Source organism: Parus major, chromosome 5 (assembly GCF_001522545.3).
Source record: "Parus major isolate Abel chromosome 5, Parus_major1.1, whole genome shotgun sequence".
Taxonomy (NCBI): Eukaryota; Metazoa; Chordata; class Aves; order Passeriformes; family Paridae; genus Parus; species Parus major.
The window spans coordinates 36,984,383-37,002,551 of NC_031774.1; the positions used below are offsets into that span (position 1 = coordinate 36,984,383).

An 18,169-nucleotide genomic window follows, 5' to 3' on the forward strand; every position below is an offset into this window, starting at 1 on the left:
TGTTAAACTTTGTGGCAGGAGATTATATTGTTCCATTATCAGATTGTGATAAGAGGAAAAGAAGTGCTCTAAGTAGCATGCAATTAATTTTTATTGCACTCTAGCTTTTGGTACCCTGTGGTAAGCAATTTTTTATTTTACAGGGAACTAGAGTAGTGGTGGGAATTTTCGGTGTTGCTGATGAATAAATCTTGATCAGCATTTGAATCACTTCCTGCAACTACTTACTGCCTTGTGAATGATGTCTGTCTTTTCCATTTGTTTTGTGAAGCTCTGAAGATGATGCCTTCTTGTTATATGCCACTCTCCGATCAGGCAAGCATTGCAGGTTTGTTACCAGAGACTTCCTGCGGGATCACAAGGCTTGTCTCTCCGACAGTCTGACACGTCATCTGTTCCGTAAGTGGCAGCGTGGGCACCAGATAGTGTTCTCTTCTGCAGAAGGAAGGAGTATAAATTTTTTGGTAAGTTTTCCCGCTGCAGTCAGAAAACACACAGAGCAGATTCATTGAAGATACATTATTTCAAACTCTGGAAGCCAAAATATCTTGTCTTAAGAAATGGACTTGTACCAATGTGCTTAAAACTCCCATGTTAACTGAAAGTTCATTGGATTCACAAAGCATGCCACAAACAAGAAAACTGTAAGAGACCCAAGAAATGCTACCTAAATGTTTAAAATGTAAATAAAAGTTTATGTATATAAATCTTTTCAGTGCTGGCAACTCTGTAACCATTACTGGCCTCAGTAAAACCTGAGTGTCAATGTTTCAATTTATTTTAAACTTTGAAATCCCTTATTCTCCTCTGCAGCACTATTATAAAATATCTAATGCTTCTAATTATACAATAGAATTTCTTTTATTTTTATTTTAAAGAAGCAGAAAAATACAGGTATGTCAGTATTCACTGTAATAGTACCTAACATAGGTGTAAAGTTTCATGAGGGAAAGCCCTAAACAGTCAGGTTTAGAGTTAGTATTCAGCTGAAGAAATTGCAGTAATGTCATGTTATGTCAGAATACTGCTATTATTGTCTAGGAGATATGTATCCTTGTGGACAGTACATAAACAGGAATGCAGCTGTTTGAAGATTTTTCTAGGGAAAAATTAATCATGTGACATTCTATATGCAGGGTTTTTGTTACCTGGTCTGTCTGTATTATTGCCTGCTTAAAGGAATTCCGCACCTATGCAGATTAAATTTCTTCCTTCTCTGGTAAAAATTGTAAAATAATATTTGTGATTACAAACAGAGATACCAGTTTGTAAGAATGACAACCTTTCATTCTTTGTCACCATATATACATTTTTTCTTATGGAGCCAAATAATGGATAGTGGGTTACTTGAATAACACAGCTTTAGCTACACCTTGTTTCTTTCTTTTGTACAAAGGGACTGCTAATTTTCACATGTTAATTCCCATACAAGTGATTTGGGTGATTGCTGTTCCCAGTCATAGCTGTTTTAGGTTATTCTGGAAGCTACCACAGGAAAGCAGACTGCCAAGACTGTACATATAGCGTGACAGTATGTCCTGAGAACCATAATTACCAGCCAGTAGTGTTTCCTTTGTATTTGCCTTATATATGTTGAATTAGTATGCCTGCAACATAATAGACCTGAAAATTTGTTCATTCTATTTGTTCAACCACATGCTTCTGAAAGTGCTAGTGATAAACCCTTTTCTTACATCTCCTATTCTTCTCCTTGGGACAGCAAGTCAGTTCTGTAAAGACAGAGACTGGGAGAAAAAATACAAGATGTCACTAGTGTCATTAAATCTTATGTTCAAGACTATAAACTTCACATCCTGAGTAATTCCCATATGATTTCATTTAACTGAACCGAACAACAATAATTTTGCCATTTCTAGTAATTGAGTGCATTATGCTGAAATCATTATTATCTGCTGCTGATTGAAGACAGCATTTATAATGACTCCTAGACCACAAAATACTAGAAGATAGTTTCGTTTTTCCTCCAGTACTAAAATTTAGGATTTGTTTTGTATAAGAAAACAAAATGAGTTGTTAAGAGATAAAACTGTGGACAATTCTAAGGTAAGCATTGGAAGTTGTAACTACCCGTAATTGATATTTCAGTAATATGTTGTATAAAGTCTAAAAAAAAATGTTTTTCCTCTGTTTTTTCCCAACAGCCTGCTTTACATTATGACTGTGTGGTTCAGACTACAGGTGATACATGGCATATTCCCTATAAAGACGTTTATGAGGAAAAATATTCATATCAAGTACCAAAAAAATGGCTCTGCATTCAACAGAAATTATGAAGAATGTAACTGGACAAGCTGAAGCTGCCTTTCTTGTAAGCACTGTCACTGGCTAGGAGAACTCAGCAGGACAATTATGGGATTAATGTGTGAGGTGTGTAACTGAAGAAAACTGAGTGACTGCTTTTGCCAAAATCATTCCTGCATACATCTCTTAACATCAGTGGTAGTCCAGTGAAAGTGAATTAGGTCCATTATTTCCATTTTTACTAGCAGTTTTCATAATTTGAATTAAAACTTGATTTTTCCTGTTGGAATTATTGTTTGAGCATTTTTATCTTTAATTTTTTCTCAAGCTTTTCATCTACACTGAAATGTATAAACTCTGTATGTTGAAGAAATTAAGCAAGACTTGCAAAGTACCTTAAGAGTTTGTGGTGCTGACCTTGTGCAAGAGTGTTGCACAATGTCTGCCTCTATTCAGTGGAGCTAAGGGGGACAAATGGTACATTTACCATTTGCCAGACACACACAGAACTAAGACTTCCTCACTGTAATTAGAATTTGTTTGATCTCATAGAATGCAAGAGATTGGTTAGAAGAACACATAGCAATCATTTGTTTGGAAGAATAAGGAAATAACCAGTGGAATGTTTTGTGGCTCTTTCACACTCCTAAATTTGCCCTTTCTGACAGGATTTGGCATCACTACAATAGTTTGCTGATGGAAGTGCATGGACTTTTTAAATGAAAATGGATAGACAGAAATTCTTAAAGACAATAATAGGACAAAATTGATTCTTGTACATTTCTATAAAATCTATCCGGAGTTATAAAGCAAAAAAAAATGGTATTAATTACAGAAAAAATGTTTTAAGTGATTTGTGTGTGTGTGATAAATGTGTTTGTTTATTGCACTTAAAACTTTAATGCAAACATTTCTCCCCCCAAAACATAGAAATGCCACATAAATCTCAGATGAATTATCCTATACTTGTCACATTTGTCTCGTACAAAAATCCTGTTTGAAACTGAGATGAAACATGAAAATCTTTTTGTTTAGCCCCATGGCAAACTCCCTCAGGACTCAGCATTCAAACATGTTCCTGCTATTTTTTCTCCAGGACAGTCCTGATACATGTTCTAGTTCTTGTATCAGTTTGTAAACCATCGGGTGTGATTTGCATACAGGCATGTCCTTCAGGTACTGTGCAGAAAGTGTAGAGGAGCTAGGTGCCTCTTAAGGTAACATAAAACCTTGGCTTTAAATTCATCATATTGTTAGTAGTGTTCATCACAGACCCTTTTCCTGACACAACATGACAACTCCTATGGAGGCCAGCAGGGAAAGCAGAGCGATTGGATCTACTTCTCTAATTCCTCAATACTTCTAATTTGTCAGAAGATTGCTTTTATAATTGTTTAAGTCAGAGAATTGCGACATCTCCTTGAAAGTGGAAATACGCTTTTAAATCAGGTGTCTGCTCCTGTGCAGGACTGCTTAGTTAGCAGCTGCTGCTTTTTGCGAGGCTCCCACACCCTCTGTATGAAGTTCTGCATGGCATAAGCTGGTGTGAATCAGTGCTGTTACAGTCTTCCTTTGGTACTAGCTCTGATGGTCATGCAGCCCAAAACAATGCAGAGCTGGTTCTTAAAAACTTGGTTTTGGCTAGGTCAGAATTGGCATTGTTGCACTCATCTAGCACCATTGCACAAGTATTGGTACTGTGTGGGAGCAGGGTTCAAATGTCAGGCTGCAGAAGGGGGGTCCCTGCAGCACCTCTACCTTAGGTCAGCCCTAGCTGAGCAGAAACTGCACCTTCAGGGTACCCATTTCATTGCCAGACATGTTCATCGGTTAAAGTTTGTATTTTACCTCACCCTGGTCATTAATAGGCATGCATAATATCCACATATAACTTCCTTTTTGCTCAGGACATATCCCTAATCAATCAATTTGGTTTCACCTCAAAAACTGTTCTTTGGTAATGCCTTCTAAATAATACTGCTTCCTAAATACACTAATATACACTAAATATACAAGTGTATTTAGGGAATGATGGAACAGAATATGGAATTTACAGCTGGAAGGTATTACAACATTGGTGTCAGATTTGTGACTTCTTTTTTCTATGTTTGCTGCTAATACACTTCTCTGCAGATCCTTACAGGGAATTAATGGCCTCTGTGGAACCAAAGGGGAAACATTAGTGATGAACCTACAGACTTTTTCTGGTGTATACTACCTGCTACATAGATGCATATGGTATCCAGAGGCTCAGTTCTGAGGTTAATTTGAATTTTATTTAAGGCATCTTTGAAATAAGATTTCTTTTGTGTTGCTTTAAGTCTTCAATACTGAAATACAGTATTTAAAAATAACAATGAATATGAGGATTTGCTTCCAAGTATCTAAAAGGAATTCTGAGGGTTTCACTGGCAATAAAAATAAATGTGAGAGCTAAACCAAAGCAAATAACAAATAGCTGATCTATTTGACATCTACTGTTGTTTATATAGTGGTACAGTAAAAATTCAAGGTGATTTATTACACAGATGTGTTTCATGCTGAATGCCAGAAAGGCAACTTTTCCAAACAGTACAGCAGTTGGTACCCCCAAAGAGACACTGACTGCCATTTGCTATTACATTGAGTGAGAATGGGAATCAGAAGGAATGTGCCCTTAGCTTAGCTTGCTGTGTGCCATGGAAATGGAGACACACTAACAAGACAGAGTTGAGAAAGATGAACTGACAGCCTGCACTCCAGCATTTATTACCTCCAAGGTCTCCCACTTACTGCTTACTATGTTAAAAAGATGATTGTGAGAATAGCTTTCCTCAGGATCCTGCAACACAGAATTGGAGTCCATACTCATCCTCATCAGAAGGGATTTAACATTAAGCCAAAAGTATGATTGCTCTTCTGAAACAATGCTGTACTCTGGAAGTGATTATCCTGAAAATAGCATAACTTCCACTCCATCATATCCATGGTATTGAGCAACTATTACTCTAATTCAAATACTGAATCTTTGATTTAAAACTTAAAGATTTTCTTGGTTACTATTTGGCAATCAGGCTGAACACTTGATATTTACTTAGATTTTCTCATCCCCTTTTCCTTGGGAGAAAAAAACCATTCTAGAGAATGAAAGAGCTCTGTAGGATGGAAGAACTGTAACGGCACAGATCATCATCTTGGAGAAACTGGTTTTAAGAGACACAGAGGTCATAAGAATCATGAGTGTTCTGGAAGGAGTGCCTAGGGATCCACAGTGCAGTGGCAGTCAGTACAAAAGCATCAAATGGTACTGGCAGATAAAAGGTTCAGATGAAAGGTGAGGTTTCAGACAAAACCACACAACATGCCGTCATGCTGACCAACTCTTTGCTATGGCATGTTGTGGATTCAAGAAGTTCACCCGGGTTCAACGGAAGACTAGCAAGTTTCATGAAAGGGAACCAGCAAGAGTTACTAAATAACCAGACACTACCCCTGCCTTGGGAAGTCCCTCCAGGTGCTTGGAGACTGGGAGACGATTCAGGGAGTGTATCGTGAAAGGCTCTCTCTAGTCTTAATTCCTTGGATATCCCCCTTCTGGCCACATTTGGAGACAGAGCATTGGATAAGACTGGCTCTGTTCTGACCCAGCAGACACAGTCGATGGGTCAGAACACATGTTCGTGTTCTCTGTGTTCCAGTGCTTGCATCACCCCTTTAAACATTTCATGTCTGCCCACAAAGTCCTTCAGTAATGAAAGGGACAAACTCTGAGTCTTGTAATAAATACACAGCAGGGCATTATTCTCCCATAGTGTTAATAAGCAAGAAGTATTTTGACAAATTTGAGAATGCAGACTTTTAATGCGTGGAATACACAAAGTCCGCCTTTATTCTGCTATTTCAACAAGAAATAACCTCACCTAGTAATTTTAAAACAGAGGTGTGGATACCAGAACGCAGCCTTTCCAACTCTTCTAATGACCAGCTTTTAAAAAATGTCTTCCCACAAAGAATAGGGGAATTCCAATATGTTGAAAGGCAAAAAGGACATATATTCACGAGTTTAAACTTGTGACGCCGCTAAAGCGTCTTTTAAACATCGCATTATAACGCAGCTGCGGCGACAATTACCTATGAATACTTTAAACATGTTTTTTTAAGTACTTGCTTTAAAACTATTCCCATTGAAGAGGACACGTGGAAATACTTAGTTTGGAATTTTAGGAAGGGTTTTGTTTTCCCCGCTGACTGGTGATACTTTTATCCAGTATTGACGAATGCCGCGATGATGCTTTTATTCCGTTTCCTGCTGCTTCCGTGCGCATTCCCTCAGGCACGTCCGGCGGGGCTTTCAGGTTTCCGCGAAGGAGAATGGCTCGCCGAGCCCCACGGCGGTGGCTGCTACCAGAACTGCGGCGGTGCCGTGTGCCGATGCCGTGGTGTGCCGGTGTCGGTGCCGTGTGCGGATACCGTGGTGTGCCGGTGCCGGTGCCGTGTGGCCCGGCCATGCGCAGCGCCGCCGCCGGACCGTGACGCTGCGGGAGCGCCGCTCGCCTTTGCGCCTGCGCGGCGCGGGCGCGTGACCCGGAAGCGCTCCGGCGGTGCCTGCGGCTGCGGCGGGCCCTGCACGCGGACAGCTCCCCCCGGCCGCGCGCCGCTCCCGCGCCGCTCCCGCCATGTCCCGCGGCTCCAGCGCCGGCTTCGACCGGCACATCACCATCTTCTCGCCCGAGGGCCGCCTCTACCAAGTCGGTGCGTGTCCGGGCCCGCGGGGCCGCCGCCGAATTGCCCCGTCACGGGCCCGGCCTGCCCGCGCCGCCGCAGCCGCTCCCCGCCGAGCGGGGCTGCGGCCGGCTCACGAAAGCTCTGCCGAGCCCGACAGCCTGTGCGGAGGGGGGAGACGCGGCCCCTCTCGCGGCTCGGGAGTGCCGGCTCCCCCCTGGCCTGGTCCCGCGGTGTGTGGGGGAAAGCCTGGTGCGAGCGTGGAGCGGCGGCGGTCCCGGCCGTGCCGGCGTGGGGACCCGGGGAAGGGATGTTGGCATGAGCTAAGGAAAACTTAGAGCCAGGGGGGGCTCTCGAGTGTCCCCTGCCACCGGGAGGGGCCTCCTCCGAGTCCTCCGTGCGCGATTTTAGACGCTTGGAGACCAAACTTGCAGCTATCCAGAGGCTGTTTAGTCTTCCTTAAGTGTTTCTTTAAGTGAATCTTGCCAAGCCTCGGAGCACTGCGTTTTGGGATGTGAGAACTATGATAGCTGTTTGAAATGGGATTTAAACTGCCTCAAACTCTGCATGCCAGAGTGACAAAGTGACTTCTTGGATGTAACTCATGCGCATTGTTACACCTGAATGCCGCGTGTTCCGTGCACTGTGGCCTGTGAGATAGCATCCTTTGTTTTCAGGTTACTTGGAACAATCTGAAGCCAAGCTTCAGCTTCTTCTGTAGGCCACAGATTCTGTTATTCCTGTTTTTGCAGTGCACCAGATTGTAGAGAAGCGCATCCTGGTGCCCCTTGTGTAGATACAGTCAGCTCACAGTCTGCCAGGACTGTAGTCTGTCAGTGCTCCTGAAGGATCCTCACAGCAGGGACAGATGAACTGTTTTGCAGAATCATCCTGATGCTGCCTTCCCCAGCTGCAATGGCTTCACTGCACAGCCACTGCATGTTATGCCTATAAATCCATCTGTTCTCCAGGAAAGGAGCTTGCTGGGTCAGATTGCATGAGTTGCCTGCGACCTATATAATTTTTTTGTGACTGCCCTTGAGTTTTTCTCAGGAAGAAGATTGGATTGGATCAGGCCTTGTGGACAGGTGGCCCAGTCTTGAGCAGTCTTTTTTGCAAGGAAAAATTAGGAAGGTGCCTGTGTGTGGATGTCTGTACATAGACAGAAAGTTACCTGTACTGGATACCTACATATGGTTGCTGGAGCATGTATAATGCTTACTATCCCTTGTACACAAGGATGGTAGGAGCAGTGCTTCCTCAGAAAGGTTTTCAGTGGTTCTGTGACAGAGGAGTCCTAGTCTCCAACCTTCTGCTGCCATTAAAACAGGCTGGTTGGTCTGCATCACTTTTCACTGTCTCTGTCACAGTACTACTTGTTGGGAATGGTTTCTGTGTTCTGTAGCAGAAAGAAAACTGAGCCTCAGTTTTCTGCCTCCCAGGTGTATTTAGCCATTAGGTTAATGTATGTGAAATGTGTAGTACATCCATGCCTTTTAACAGTGTCTTAGAAACAAGTATCTGCATGTGTATTTGAAAGCTTCTGCACAGAGCCTGAAGCTGTCTTAAAGCTATTTTAAGTACCTATGTGCTATAGGAAGAAAAATAGATGTGCATAGTTAACTTCAAGCAAGAATGAGCTCACTTCACTCACATCCAGGCTGGTGACTCGGGCATGGTGCCACTTGGGTATTTCTGTTTGCCAGCATCTAGCCACAGCATGGGCAGAAGTCTCATGTTTGCTTGCAATCAAATGTCTACATCTAAGTGGTTTTGTTTTATCTTTGTCTCTCTGCTGGATTAGGATTAGCTAGGGGCTGTCAAGGATGAGCATGGACATGTGTTGCTTTAAGACTGCCTTAAAACTTGAGTATTTTCTGGAATTTGGCAGTATGGAAACAGAGATTTCCAGCATAGTGATACTGGACTGAAATGCCTGTACTTTGTCTTTGGTCTGTCTTTTGCTTCCAAAGCTCAGAAAACTCATGTGCCTTTGAAGTGATCTTATATTAGAAAACTTAACAGTATTTCACATTACTATGGTTAAAATCCCTCAGAACATCAGTGTTCCCATGCTACCTATTAGTTTCAATCTTCAAACGTGGTGTTTCTTCTAAGTGGAGTTTTGGGAAACAAAGAAAATTACTACAGTAAAATTTCTGGCTGTTGCGATGTGTTCAGGGAACAGCAAGGGGCTGCTGTTTTCAGAGAGAACGTCTGCAGTGCTGCTGAAATACCTACATAGCAATAAACAGATTTAAAACAGCACTAGCAACTTGGATTTGTTACATTGTAAGAGACACTTCACCTTTTGGCGTGTTTCCTTGAAAACTGAGCAATGGAGGTGGTAATAGCACCAGAAGGGGCTGTAGTTTAGTGAGCCTGATCAGTGGCAGTTGTCAGCAAAACTAGTTTGTGAGGGCACCTATTCCTGCTGCCACCTAAGTGTCACAGAACCACAGAATGGCTGAGATTAGGCGGGACCTCTGGAGACTATCTGGCCCCAATCCCCTGCCCAGGGAGGCCCACCTAGGGCTGGATGCCCAGAAGTGTTTCCAAGTAGGCTGTAAGTAGTACAGGCGACCTGTGCCAGTGCTCAGTCACCATTGCAATAAAACATGTTTTCAGGTGTGTAGGTGGATCCTCCTCCCCTCTGATTCCGTCCTGTCACTGGGCATCACTGAAAAAATGGCTGGCTTTGTCCATCTGCTTTACACTCTCCCTTCAGGTGGTTGTACAGATAAATAGACAAGTGTTGCAAAGCCTGTGCTTGGGGCTTCAAGCATGACCAGTTTGCAGGCAGTGCTGGCCCATGTCTTACTGGGTTTTGTGCTCTGCTGCAGGCTGGCACTGATCATTCCAGAGAGAGGAGGGAAAGGGGGAACGTCCTTTATGGCACATTTGGGTAACCAGTAAATGCTCTGATGTCTGAGAGTAGTAAATACACTGCCATAAATACACAACAATGAGCTCTTCCCTAACACTGACTCAGCAAATTGAACATTAAGATACAAGATTTGATTTTTTTTATCTTCAGATTGTTACTCTTCTGTTGTGTAATCTCTTTTATAGATCAGACTGCAGCTTTTAAAATAGCCAAGTTTCTTGCTTCCATTATTTTGAGATAGTTTTAGCAAATTACTATGCTGTTTGTAAACATGTTCTAAATTCTGGGTTCACATGCATAGTTAACAAATAAACTTCCCTGCATCTAGCTGCTCTCTGAAACTTGCTACTCAGCCAGATATTAGGAATTCCTGGATGTTTTTCAATATTGCCAGATAAACAGTTTTTGAAGTTGTTGAAGTCCAAATGGCTTTTGGAACCATTAATCAGAAGAAATTTATTTCATGGATCATTTAGTGACTGTTACTTTAGTGTTTTTTAATCCATTGTACTCACATGAATAGCATTGTTTAATTGGCATCTGTGTAGCTTTCACTATAAAAAGTGAAGAAAAGCACTGCAGTGTTTGAATGTCATGTCAGAAAATATGATTGTAATGTTAAAACCTGTCTCCTGTGCCTCCTGTTTTCATCTATATCAGTAAAAAATTACTAAAAAACCAGAAGCCTATATCCTTTAAAATACTAAAATCCATGTCAAAAATTCTTCTGTAAAAATTTATGGTTACTGTAGATTAAGGTTGGACAATTTTGATCAAGTTCAGAACAGCCTTTTTGTTCTAAAACTAATACTGTTGCTGTTAAACTTGAACTGAATAAAAAGTCAAATTAGAACATTTGAAGGAAGCAGTGATAATGGTTTTATGAAGAGAGTCAAAGCACATTGTACTAAAGACCTTAAGAACACAAAGATACTTGTTGCACAAGCATTAAAGTATTAAAAAGGCCATAAATTTGTGAGATTCGTGTGTTGGGGGAAGGTGTGTCAAAGTTAATGGTACTAGTGTCTCTGACACAAGTTTTTTATTAACATTTGTGTATTTTTCTAGAATATGCATTTAAGGCCATAAACCAAGGCGGACTTACATCTGTAGCTGTTCGTGGGAAAGATTCTGCAGTAATTGTCACACAGAAGAAAGTACCTGTAAGTAGTCTGTGTTTGAGGGGAGGTCTGGAGAGGAGAAAAAAAGTTGGGGGTGAGACTTAGCAGTGTTGATATTATACTTATTAGTACTGAAATAAATTGCTATTTGAACTGAATATCTAGTTATCGTTCTGCTTTTTGCAAGGTCTAGCTCCATGTAGTGCTCAACTGTACATTTCCTCACTAAGTACTGCAATATTGGTTTTCTCTGTAGTTGTTGAAGGGATAAATGTGAAATATAAGTTGACCCTGCTGTATTGAGCATGCATTCATTGCTCTGGCTTGTAAGGGCTGAGTTGTTCATAACCAGTTCCCTGATTTCTTTAATTTCTGCTGAGGAAATGTTACACCAATAGCATGTAGAACAGGTTTTCATGAGTGTTTCAGCTCAGTGATGATGTACTGTTGAAAAAGGGGAATTTTTTTATGTTTGAAGGGCAGCGTGCCATAAGAGAGCAAGCTTTTGTATGTTCTCAAAGTTTCTTCAGAGGGAAGAGGACTGTGATGTTGATCATGTTCTTGTTCTCAGTCTCTAGATCTGTGGTTTTAATCTTCCCTAGTCTCCAGTTTCTTCCTTCATTGCTATTCACAACAATAAAAATTGGAAAGCCTGAAAGACAATTTTAGCTGTTATGGGTCCTTTTGGGCTCTTCTGTAAAAAACCGAAGATTCTATGTTTGTCGTTTGTTTGTTTGTTTGTTTGCTTTTTACTTCAAGGACAGTGTTTCCTATACGTTGTTTCTGTTTCCTCTTTAGGACAAGTTACTGGATTCCAACACAGTGACTCATTTATTTAAGATTACTGAAAATATTGGTTGTGTGATGACAGGAATGACAGGTATTTAATTCACCAGTCTGGTTTTGGAAAACTTACCTAGTTCTAATGGGTATATTTAAGGACAATGTAAAGTTGGACCTAGAATTTATATTCTCAGGCAGTGCTAGAAATAAACATGGTACGTGTTCAGTGGAATTAATATCAGTTCTTTTTGTCTAGCTGATAGCAGATCCCAGGTGCAGAGAGCCCGCTATGAGGCTGCTAACTGGAAGTACAAGTATGGATATGACATCCCTGTGGATATGCTGTGTAAAAGGATTGCAGATATTTCTCAGGTCTATACACAGAATGCTGAAATGAGGCCCCTTGGTTGCTGTAAGTACAGTGTATGAAAATGATCTTTACTGTTACTTGTCTAAGTCTGCACATTCATATATAAGAAATTCTCGCCCATTTTCAGAGTAGGTAAATGGGGGAGTAAGAGGGATGAACAGCTGAATGAGGGAGCAGTGTTGTAGGTCTTGAACTGGAGCCATGATTTTACCATTGACTCAGCATTTGAAATAATTTAGCTTCTCTGATACTATTTCACCTTAGTTTTTGGGGCCTGGTCCGTTTGCACTGTGCAGTGATGTCTGTGAGCAGGAGATGCTCTTTATAACCTTGTCTGTGTGTGGTGGTTTGACCCTGGATGGATGCCAAGTGTCTGCCAAAGCCTCTCTCTCCATCAGTCCCTTCCTCAGCAAGACATAGAAGAGAAAAAATGCCATGAAAGGCTTATGGGTCAAGATAAGGTCAGGGAGGGATCACTCATCAATTACTACCACGGGCAAAACAGATTCACCTTGGGGAAATTAACTGAATTTATTAACAAGCAAATAAAAATAGGATGCTGAGTAGTAAAACCAAATCTTCAAAACACTCCCTCTACCTCCTTCACAGGTTTATTCCTCGTTCTTTACTTCTCCCACAGTGGCACAGGGAGATGAGAAGGGGGTCTGTGGTCAGTCCATAGTACATTGTTTCTGCTGCTACTTCTTCCTCGGGGGAGGACTCCTCACACACTTTCCCTGCTCCAGTGTGTCTCCCACAGGAGACAGTCCTCCAGGAACTTCCCACATGTTGCAGTTCTTCACCAACTGCTCCAGCAAGGAGCCCACCTTATGTGGGGTGCAGTCCTTCAGGAACAGACTGCTCCAGTGTGGGCTCCTTTCTCCACAGCGCCACTGGTCCTGTCAGGAGCCTGCCCCAGCACACGTGTGGCCACAGCCTCCTTCAGGCATCCACGTGCTCCAGCATGGGCTCCTTCAGGGGCTGCAGGTGGATGTCTCTCCACCATGGGTGTCCATGGGCTGCAGGGGCACAGCTGCCTTACCGTGGTCTTCACCACAGGCTGCAGGGGAGCCTCAGCTCTGGCAGCTCCTTCCTTCTGTCATTTGCCTCAGTGTCTGTGGAGTTGTTCCTCTCACGTTCTCACTCCTCTCTTACCTGTCAGTAATTTCCTCCTTTTTTTTTCTTTCAAAAATACATTATCCCAGAGGCACTACCATCATTGTGGATGGGCTTGGCCTCACCCAGCAGCAGGTTGGTCTTGGAGCCAGCTGGCTTTGGCTCCTTCGGACATAGGGAAAACTTCTGGCAGCTTCTCAAAGAAGCCAGCCCTGTAGATCCCTCACTACCAAAACCTTGCCATGCAAGCCCAATACGCTGTGTCCACTGCCACTGTTAAAAGAGAGAAATGGAGAGTGCAATTATCCTTGTCCAGGTTTAGTTGCTCTTTTATCTAAGTAGTATGTAGAGGACAGATTTACATAATTTTTGCTCCTAGCTTAGCTATCTTATTTATAATGTAGAGGAAAAAGTGCCTAAAATATTTCCCTTGCAAATATTTCTACATTATTTATTTTATAACAGCAAATGCAGCTGAAAAAGAAGTTGTGTGTTGAGTCATTTTTTGTAGATGTTCTTGGTCATCTCTGTGTTCTGGGGTTGGTTCTGACTTGTCTTTTCTCTTACGTATGGCTGTAAGCAAATTATAACCATACTGTTAGGCTGTTCAGGAACTGAGGTAAAAGCCTTAACAGGTTTCCTCAATTACTTTTTTCATTAAACATTCTGAGTTTCTCTTTGATTGGTTGAGTTTTGGTATTGTTTTTTGTTTGAAGGAGAATAGTTTCAGAACTGATGAATCACTTCTCGTAATCATAGTAGGCACTAAGACTTCTCACTAAAGAAGCAACATTCAGAATTGCACCACAGTTTCCATGATGGGGCAATTTTCCTATGCTTGTGTGCTTGTAATTTTCAGGAAGGATTGTTTCTTTCTTCCCTTGGCATCTCCAATGCCTTGATATTACTGGAAATTCCTTTTTTAAAGTACATGAATAAAAATGCATTTTTCTTAACTTCTCTTAGCCTTTTTGAAAATAGGAGGGGTCTTTTTACTCTTGTAGTAATAGCTGCTCAGAAGTTTATCAGCTCTAATTACTAGTTAAAAGTTGCACAAGTGTAAAGTGAAAATAACTGAAAGCTATAACCTTGTTTAGTTTTGGTTTTTATTGCAAGTATTGCTTTTGACTTATTTTTTAATATGCATGTTGGGACAATGCAGCTGTACGTCAAGAAGTGAGGGTGAACACATGCATTTCAGTGATGTGGTCAGTTTGTGTTACTTGGAAACTATTCAGCTTCAAAACACTTAGATGATCTTCAAAGATTCAGTTATGTCCTATTGTTTCCAATTTTCATTTCAGATTTTTTATTTTTTTTAATTTAAAGAGGAAAAGGTGTATAATGCTGTGTTTTTCAGGGTTACAAACAAGAAATCTAAATTTGATCTGTTAATATTTCCGTTAGTTTCAGCATGTTTGCAAAGTTGCTTTCTAGTAAAAGGCATATGGTAATAGAACTACTGTTTACACTTTTGTGTCATATAACACAGGATGTGAGCTGTGGCTTGGTAAACTTTGTATCAGGATAAAAGTTTTGTATTTCCTGACTTTGTGGTTCTCTACACACTGAGCACAGCAAAAATGTTTGTATGTTTAATGAGTGACCTTCTTTGGGAATGACAGAAATAGAGTTTCTGCTAAACTGAGTTGTATACCTGATAATGAGATGCTGGTAAGAAATGGCAAATTAGAGATAAAAAGGAAGTCACAGCTCTAGGTATGGGACTGGTTCCCAAAGATGTGCTGCTGTGCATACATGTTTTTTCAGAGACAGGAGTATCCATTCTGTTCTTCAGTTGAATTAAATTGCTAAAATTGGGGAAATAAATAAATTAACAGATTTTCTCTTTAAGGTATGATTTTGATTGGTATTGATGAAGAACACGGCCCTCAGGTATACAAGTGTGATCCAGCAGGTTACTATTGTGGATTCAAGGCCACAGCTGCAGGAGTTAAACAGACAGAGTCAACCAGTTTTCTTGAAAAGAAAGTAAAGAAGAAATTTGACTGGACATACGAACAAACAGTAGAGGTAGGCCAGCAGAAGGAAATGAAAATTTGTTAAAAGTATTTTTAATGGATATCCTGCATGTAGGCTTGCAATGCAGAGAAATGTAGTTAGTCTTTCCCTACAGTTCTGTATTGCTGCCAGAGCAAATACAGCTATTCCAACCAGAAAATCATTTGAAGGTATTCTGCAATTGTTTGACTGGTCATCTAATCTGCTTTTTTTGCTTTATGTTAGCTGAAGCAGATTCTGTAAGTGTAGCACTCCCACTCTAGCTGGTTACTACAGTGCTTAATTTTGGGGATGCCAATATGACTTAACTTTTAGAGACATTTAAAACAATCTTCATACTAGAAGGTATTTCAAACAGTATCTTTGCATGATAAAAGATTTTTGGTTTTTTGTGTCTTTTTCTGCTATGAAAACATGTCCCTTTGCTTTTTGTAGACTGGGCTTTTTAGGGAGAGGACTGGAGAGGGACTCTCCAGTATTGTGTAGCAAAAGGGAAACTATTTGGAATTTCTAAGCTGAGATTTTGAAGTGAGAGGAAGTAACTTTAAACCAGAAGGAAGGATGCTATGTCTATTAAGGAAAAAAAAAAGCCTTAGTGCTTTCTTTCTAATGATAGGAGGTTTTGTCATCTTTCAGACAGCAATAACATGCCTGTCTACTGTACTATCCATTGATTTCAAACCTTCAGAAATAGAAGTTGGTGTAGTCACAGTGGAAAATCCTAAGTTCAGGTAAGTGATCAGCATTGATAAAACTTGGTGCATTTCTCTGATTATGTGCAATTAGTTTTACTTTTTGTGTTATTGTAAATCAAGAAAAAGAGATAAATTTGAGAGATCAAAGGTTTGAAGAGTTTTTTACTTGTAACTCTTAAAAATGTGTAGGGGTAGAAAACATTTTGTGAAAAAGAACAGAATTTTAAAATCCATGACACAGTTAAGGGATTTAGTAGAGAAAAGTGTTCTCTTTCATGTCTTAAAAGGGTATTGCTTTCTGTGATGATTGAAATTAATTAGTAGTTACATCTGGTCTAGAAGTGTTTTCATGCTTAGAAACATAAACATTTTTCATAGTAATGGTTTCTGGAGTCCACTTCCAACTCATGGTCATGCTAACTAATGCAATAAAGTCTGTTTTTTATTAGGGAATATTTACAAGTCCCTTAAATTCTTCATTCTTTTTCTAAATTGAATCTTTAAATTATTCTTGCTCGTCTTTTAAATGTTAGCATTTTTTAACATCTAAAATATGTTTCTAATAGATTATGTATTTGTATGGTTTGAAAAACTCTATTTAAATTTGGTAAGACTAAAAGGTCATGGGTTTAAAAAATCACTAATGATTTGAAAATAGCTGAACTGTCTACTTTTTGACTACTCTGCATTCCCATCTAGCATGAAAGCAAGGCACCTGCTATTTCTTCCCTCCTCCCTTATTGTCTGCAGCACAGTGCGTGCACCAAGATTATTTGGCCAGTGTATCAAGACAACACCTCGAAGTCTTCCTACTGAGGGCAGGAAAGCTTCACACTAGATACAGTGTACTTGACAGCCTTCTCGCAGCACAGTTATAGCTGCAGAAGTGTGCATGAAATGTAGGAGAAACAGTTTTGGGGATTTTTTTATAATGCAAAAGAACCCTCCAGGTATGACTTACCTAAAGTTTAGGTAAGTCTGGCTTGCTGCAGAGGGATTTACTTTTTCTGCTTTGGTCTTTCATTGGGGTTTTTTATTTAAAAAGAAAGAGAGGAACAGTTAAATTTGGAACAAAGTCTGCTGTTACTTTAGTCTGACTACTTGGTAAATGGAGACTGAAGAGAGGCTTCAAACCTTTGGGTCCTAAAGGTTCAGTCTTTTAAGTGCTTCCTTCCTAATGTTTTTAATTTGGGCACGGTGATGATGGGTGGTTTTCAATTTGGTGGTGTGTGCTGGGGACAACAGAATAGAACAGTGTTTGTGAGAAAGCACACAGGAGCTGCTTGACCTCTTTTCTGCTGCCACTCAAGGGATCCAGCTACCTTCTCACTAGATCTCAATTTACAGATGCATTACTCATGAAGAATTACCTGTTATTTTTCTATCATGTGTTACCTCCTTGCTCTCTAGTGCCACTGATTCTTCCTTTATTTTTCAGGAGAATTGGAATGTCAGCCTATTTCACTGGCAGCAGGGCTTTAAAGGGCAGAAAGATGCATTGTTGTAGAACTTATTTGTATAGATATTAGGTTGTACTATTGGAGTTTAAAGGGAAGAATCATATAAGCTATTTAAGATTTCTTTTTGTTCTTTCAGGATCCTTACAGAAGCAGAGATTGATGTGCACCTTGTAGCTCTGGCAGAGAGAGACTAATTAGCATTCCCGTTTTCATTGTCTGTGCTTCTGGCCAGGATGTTTGGTGAAAAGAAAACACTTAATAATGGTTTTAGATTATGGGTGGAAAACAGTGCTCACTATATGATGTATTTTACTCTGTACAAATAAAACAGAGGTTTTTGAAATCCTTAGTGTCTCCTTTTAATGTTATTTTTTAAACTTCCAATTCTATGAAATTGTCATTAAAATACTTGATGACTTTTAGTGTTTCTATGGTAATTCCTTGCCTTTTAATTGTATTTTAAGAGAAACTTTATGCTCTCAGCTGTATTTTTCATCTGAGCTATTTGGCTCTTTGTGTTAAGTTAACAGCAGTTTTTGTGGCGTGTGTGTGTTTCTTAAGATAATTCTTGCTTTCACATTCATTCTCTCCATAGCCTGATGTTGAAAGCATGTACAGCATTACTGGTTTAATTGTAGTGAAGATAGGAAGACCTTATTTGCTCAGGTTTATATGAGGATAGAGGGCAAAAGCAGAAGGAAAAAGCTGTGAGTCCAAGTCCAGGCCTTTGGATTAATTTAGTTGTGGTGCAT

General features: G+C 40.4%; 2 protein-coding genes and 1 long non-coding RNA gene across 4 annotated transcripts in view; 2 read left to right on the top strand and 1 right to left on the bottom strand.

Annotated features, from left to right (window-relative positions):
- PRORP (protein only RNase P catalytic subunit) overlaps window positions 1-3,115 on the top strand; it is a 37,480-nt gene extending 34,365 nt beyond the window's left edge. For both annotated transcript variants that reach the window (XM_015631490.2, XM_015631491.2), the window contains exons 7-8: window positions 272-464; window positions 2,163-3,115. In XM_015631490.2, coding sequence (XP_015486976.1) covers window positions 272-464; window positions 2,163-2,294 — 325 coding nt within the window. In that variant the 3' untranslated portion in view covers window positions 2,295-3,115. The remainder of the gene's footprint in view (window positions 1-271; window positions 465-2,162) is intronic.
- On the bottom strand, window positions 74-6,792 carry LOC117244610. The gene is made up of 2 exons (XR_004498048.1): window positions 6,162-6,792; window positions 74-435 (listed from the first exon to the last, which is right to left on the bottom strand). It is a non-coding gene; the product is annotated as an uncharacterized LOC117244610 (long non-coding RNA).
- A 39-nt stretch (window positions 6,793-6,831) lies between these two features.
- On the top strand, window positions 6,832-17,763 carry PSMA6 (proteasome 20S subunit alpha 6). The gene is made up of 7 exons (XM_015631982.3): window positions 6,832-6,993; window positions 10,919-11,013; window positions 11,770-11,851; window positions 12,011-12,166; window positions 15,096-15,274; window positions 15,899-15,993; window positions 17,554-17,763. Exons 1-7 carry the CDS (start codon window positions 6,918-6,920, stop codon window positions 17,609-17,611), a joined length of 741 nt encoding a protein of 246 aa, XP_015487468.1. The 5' UTR covers window positions 6,832-6,917; the 3' UTR covers window positions 17,612-17,763.
- The last annotated feature ends 406 nt before the right edge of the window (window positions 17,764-18,169 follow it).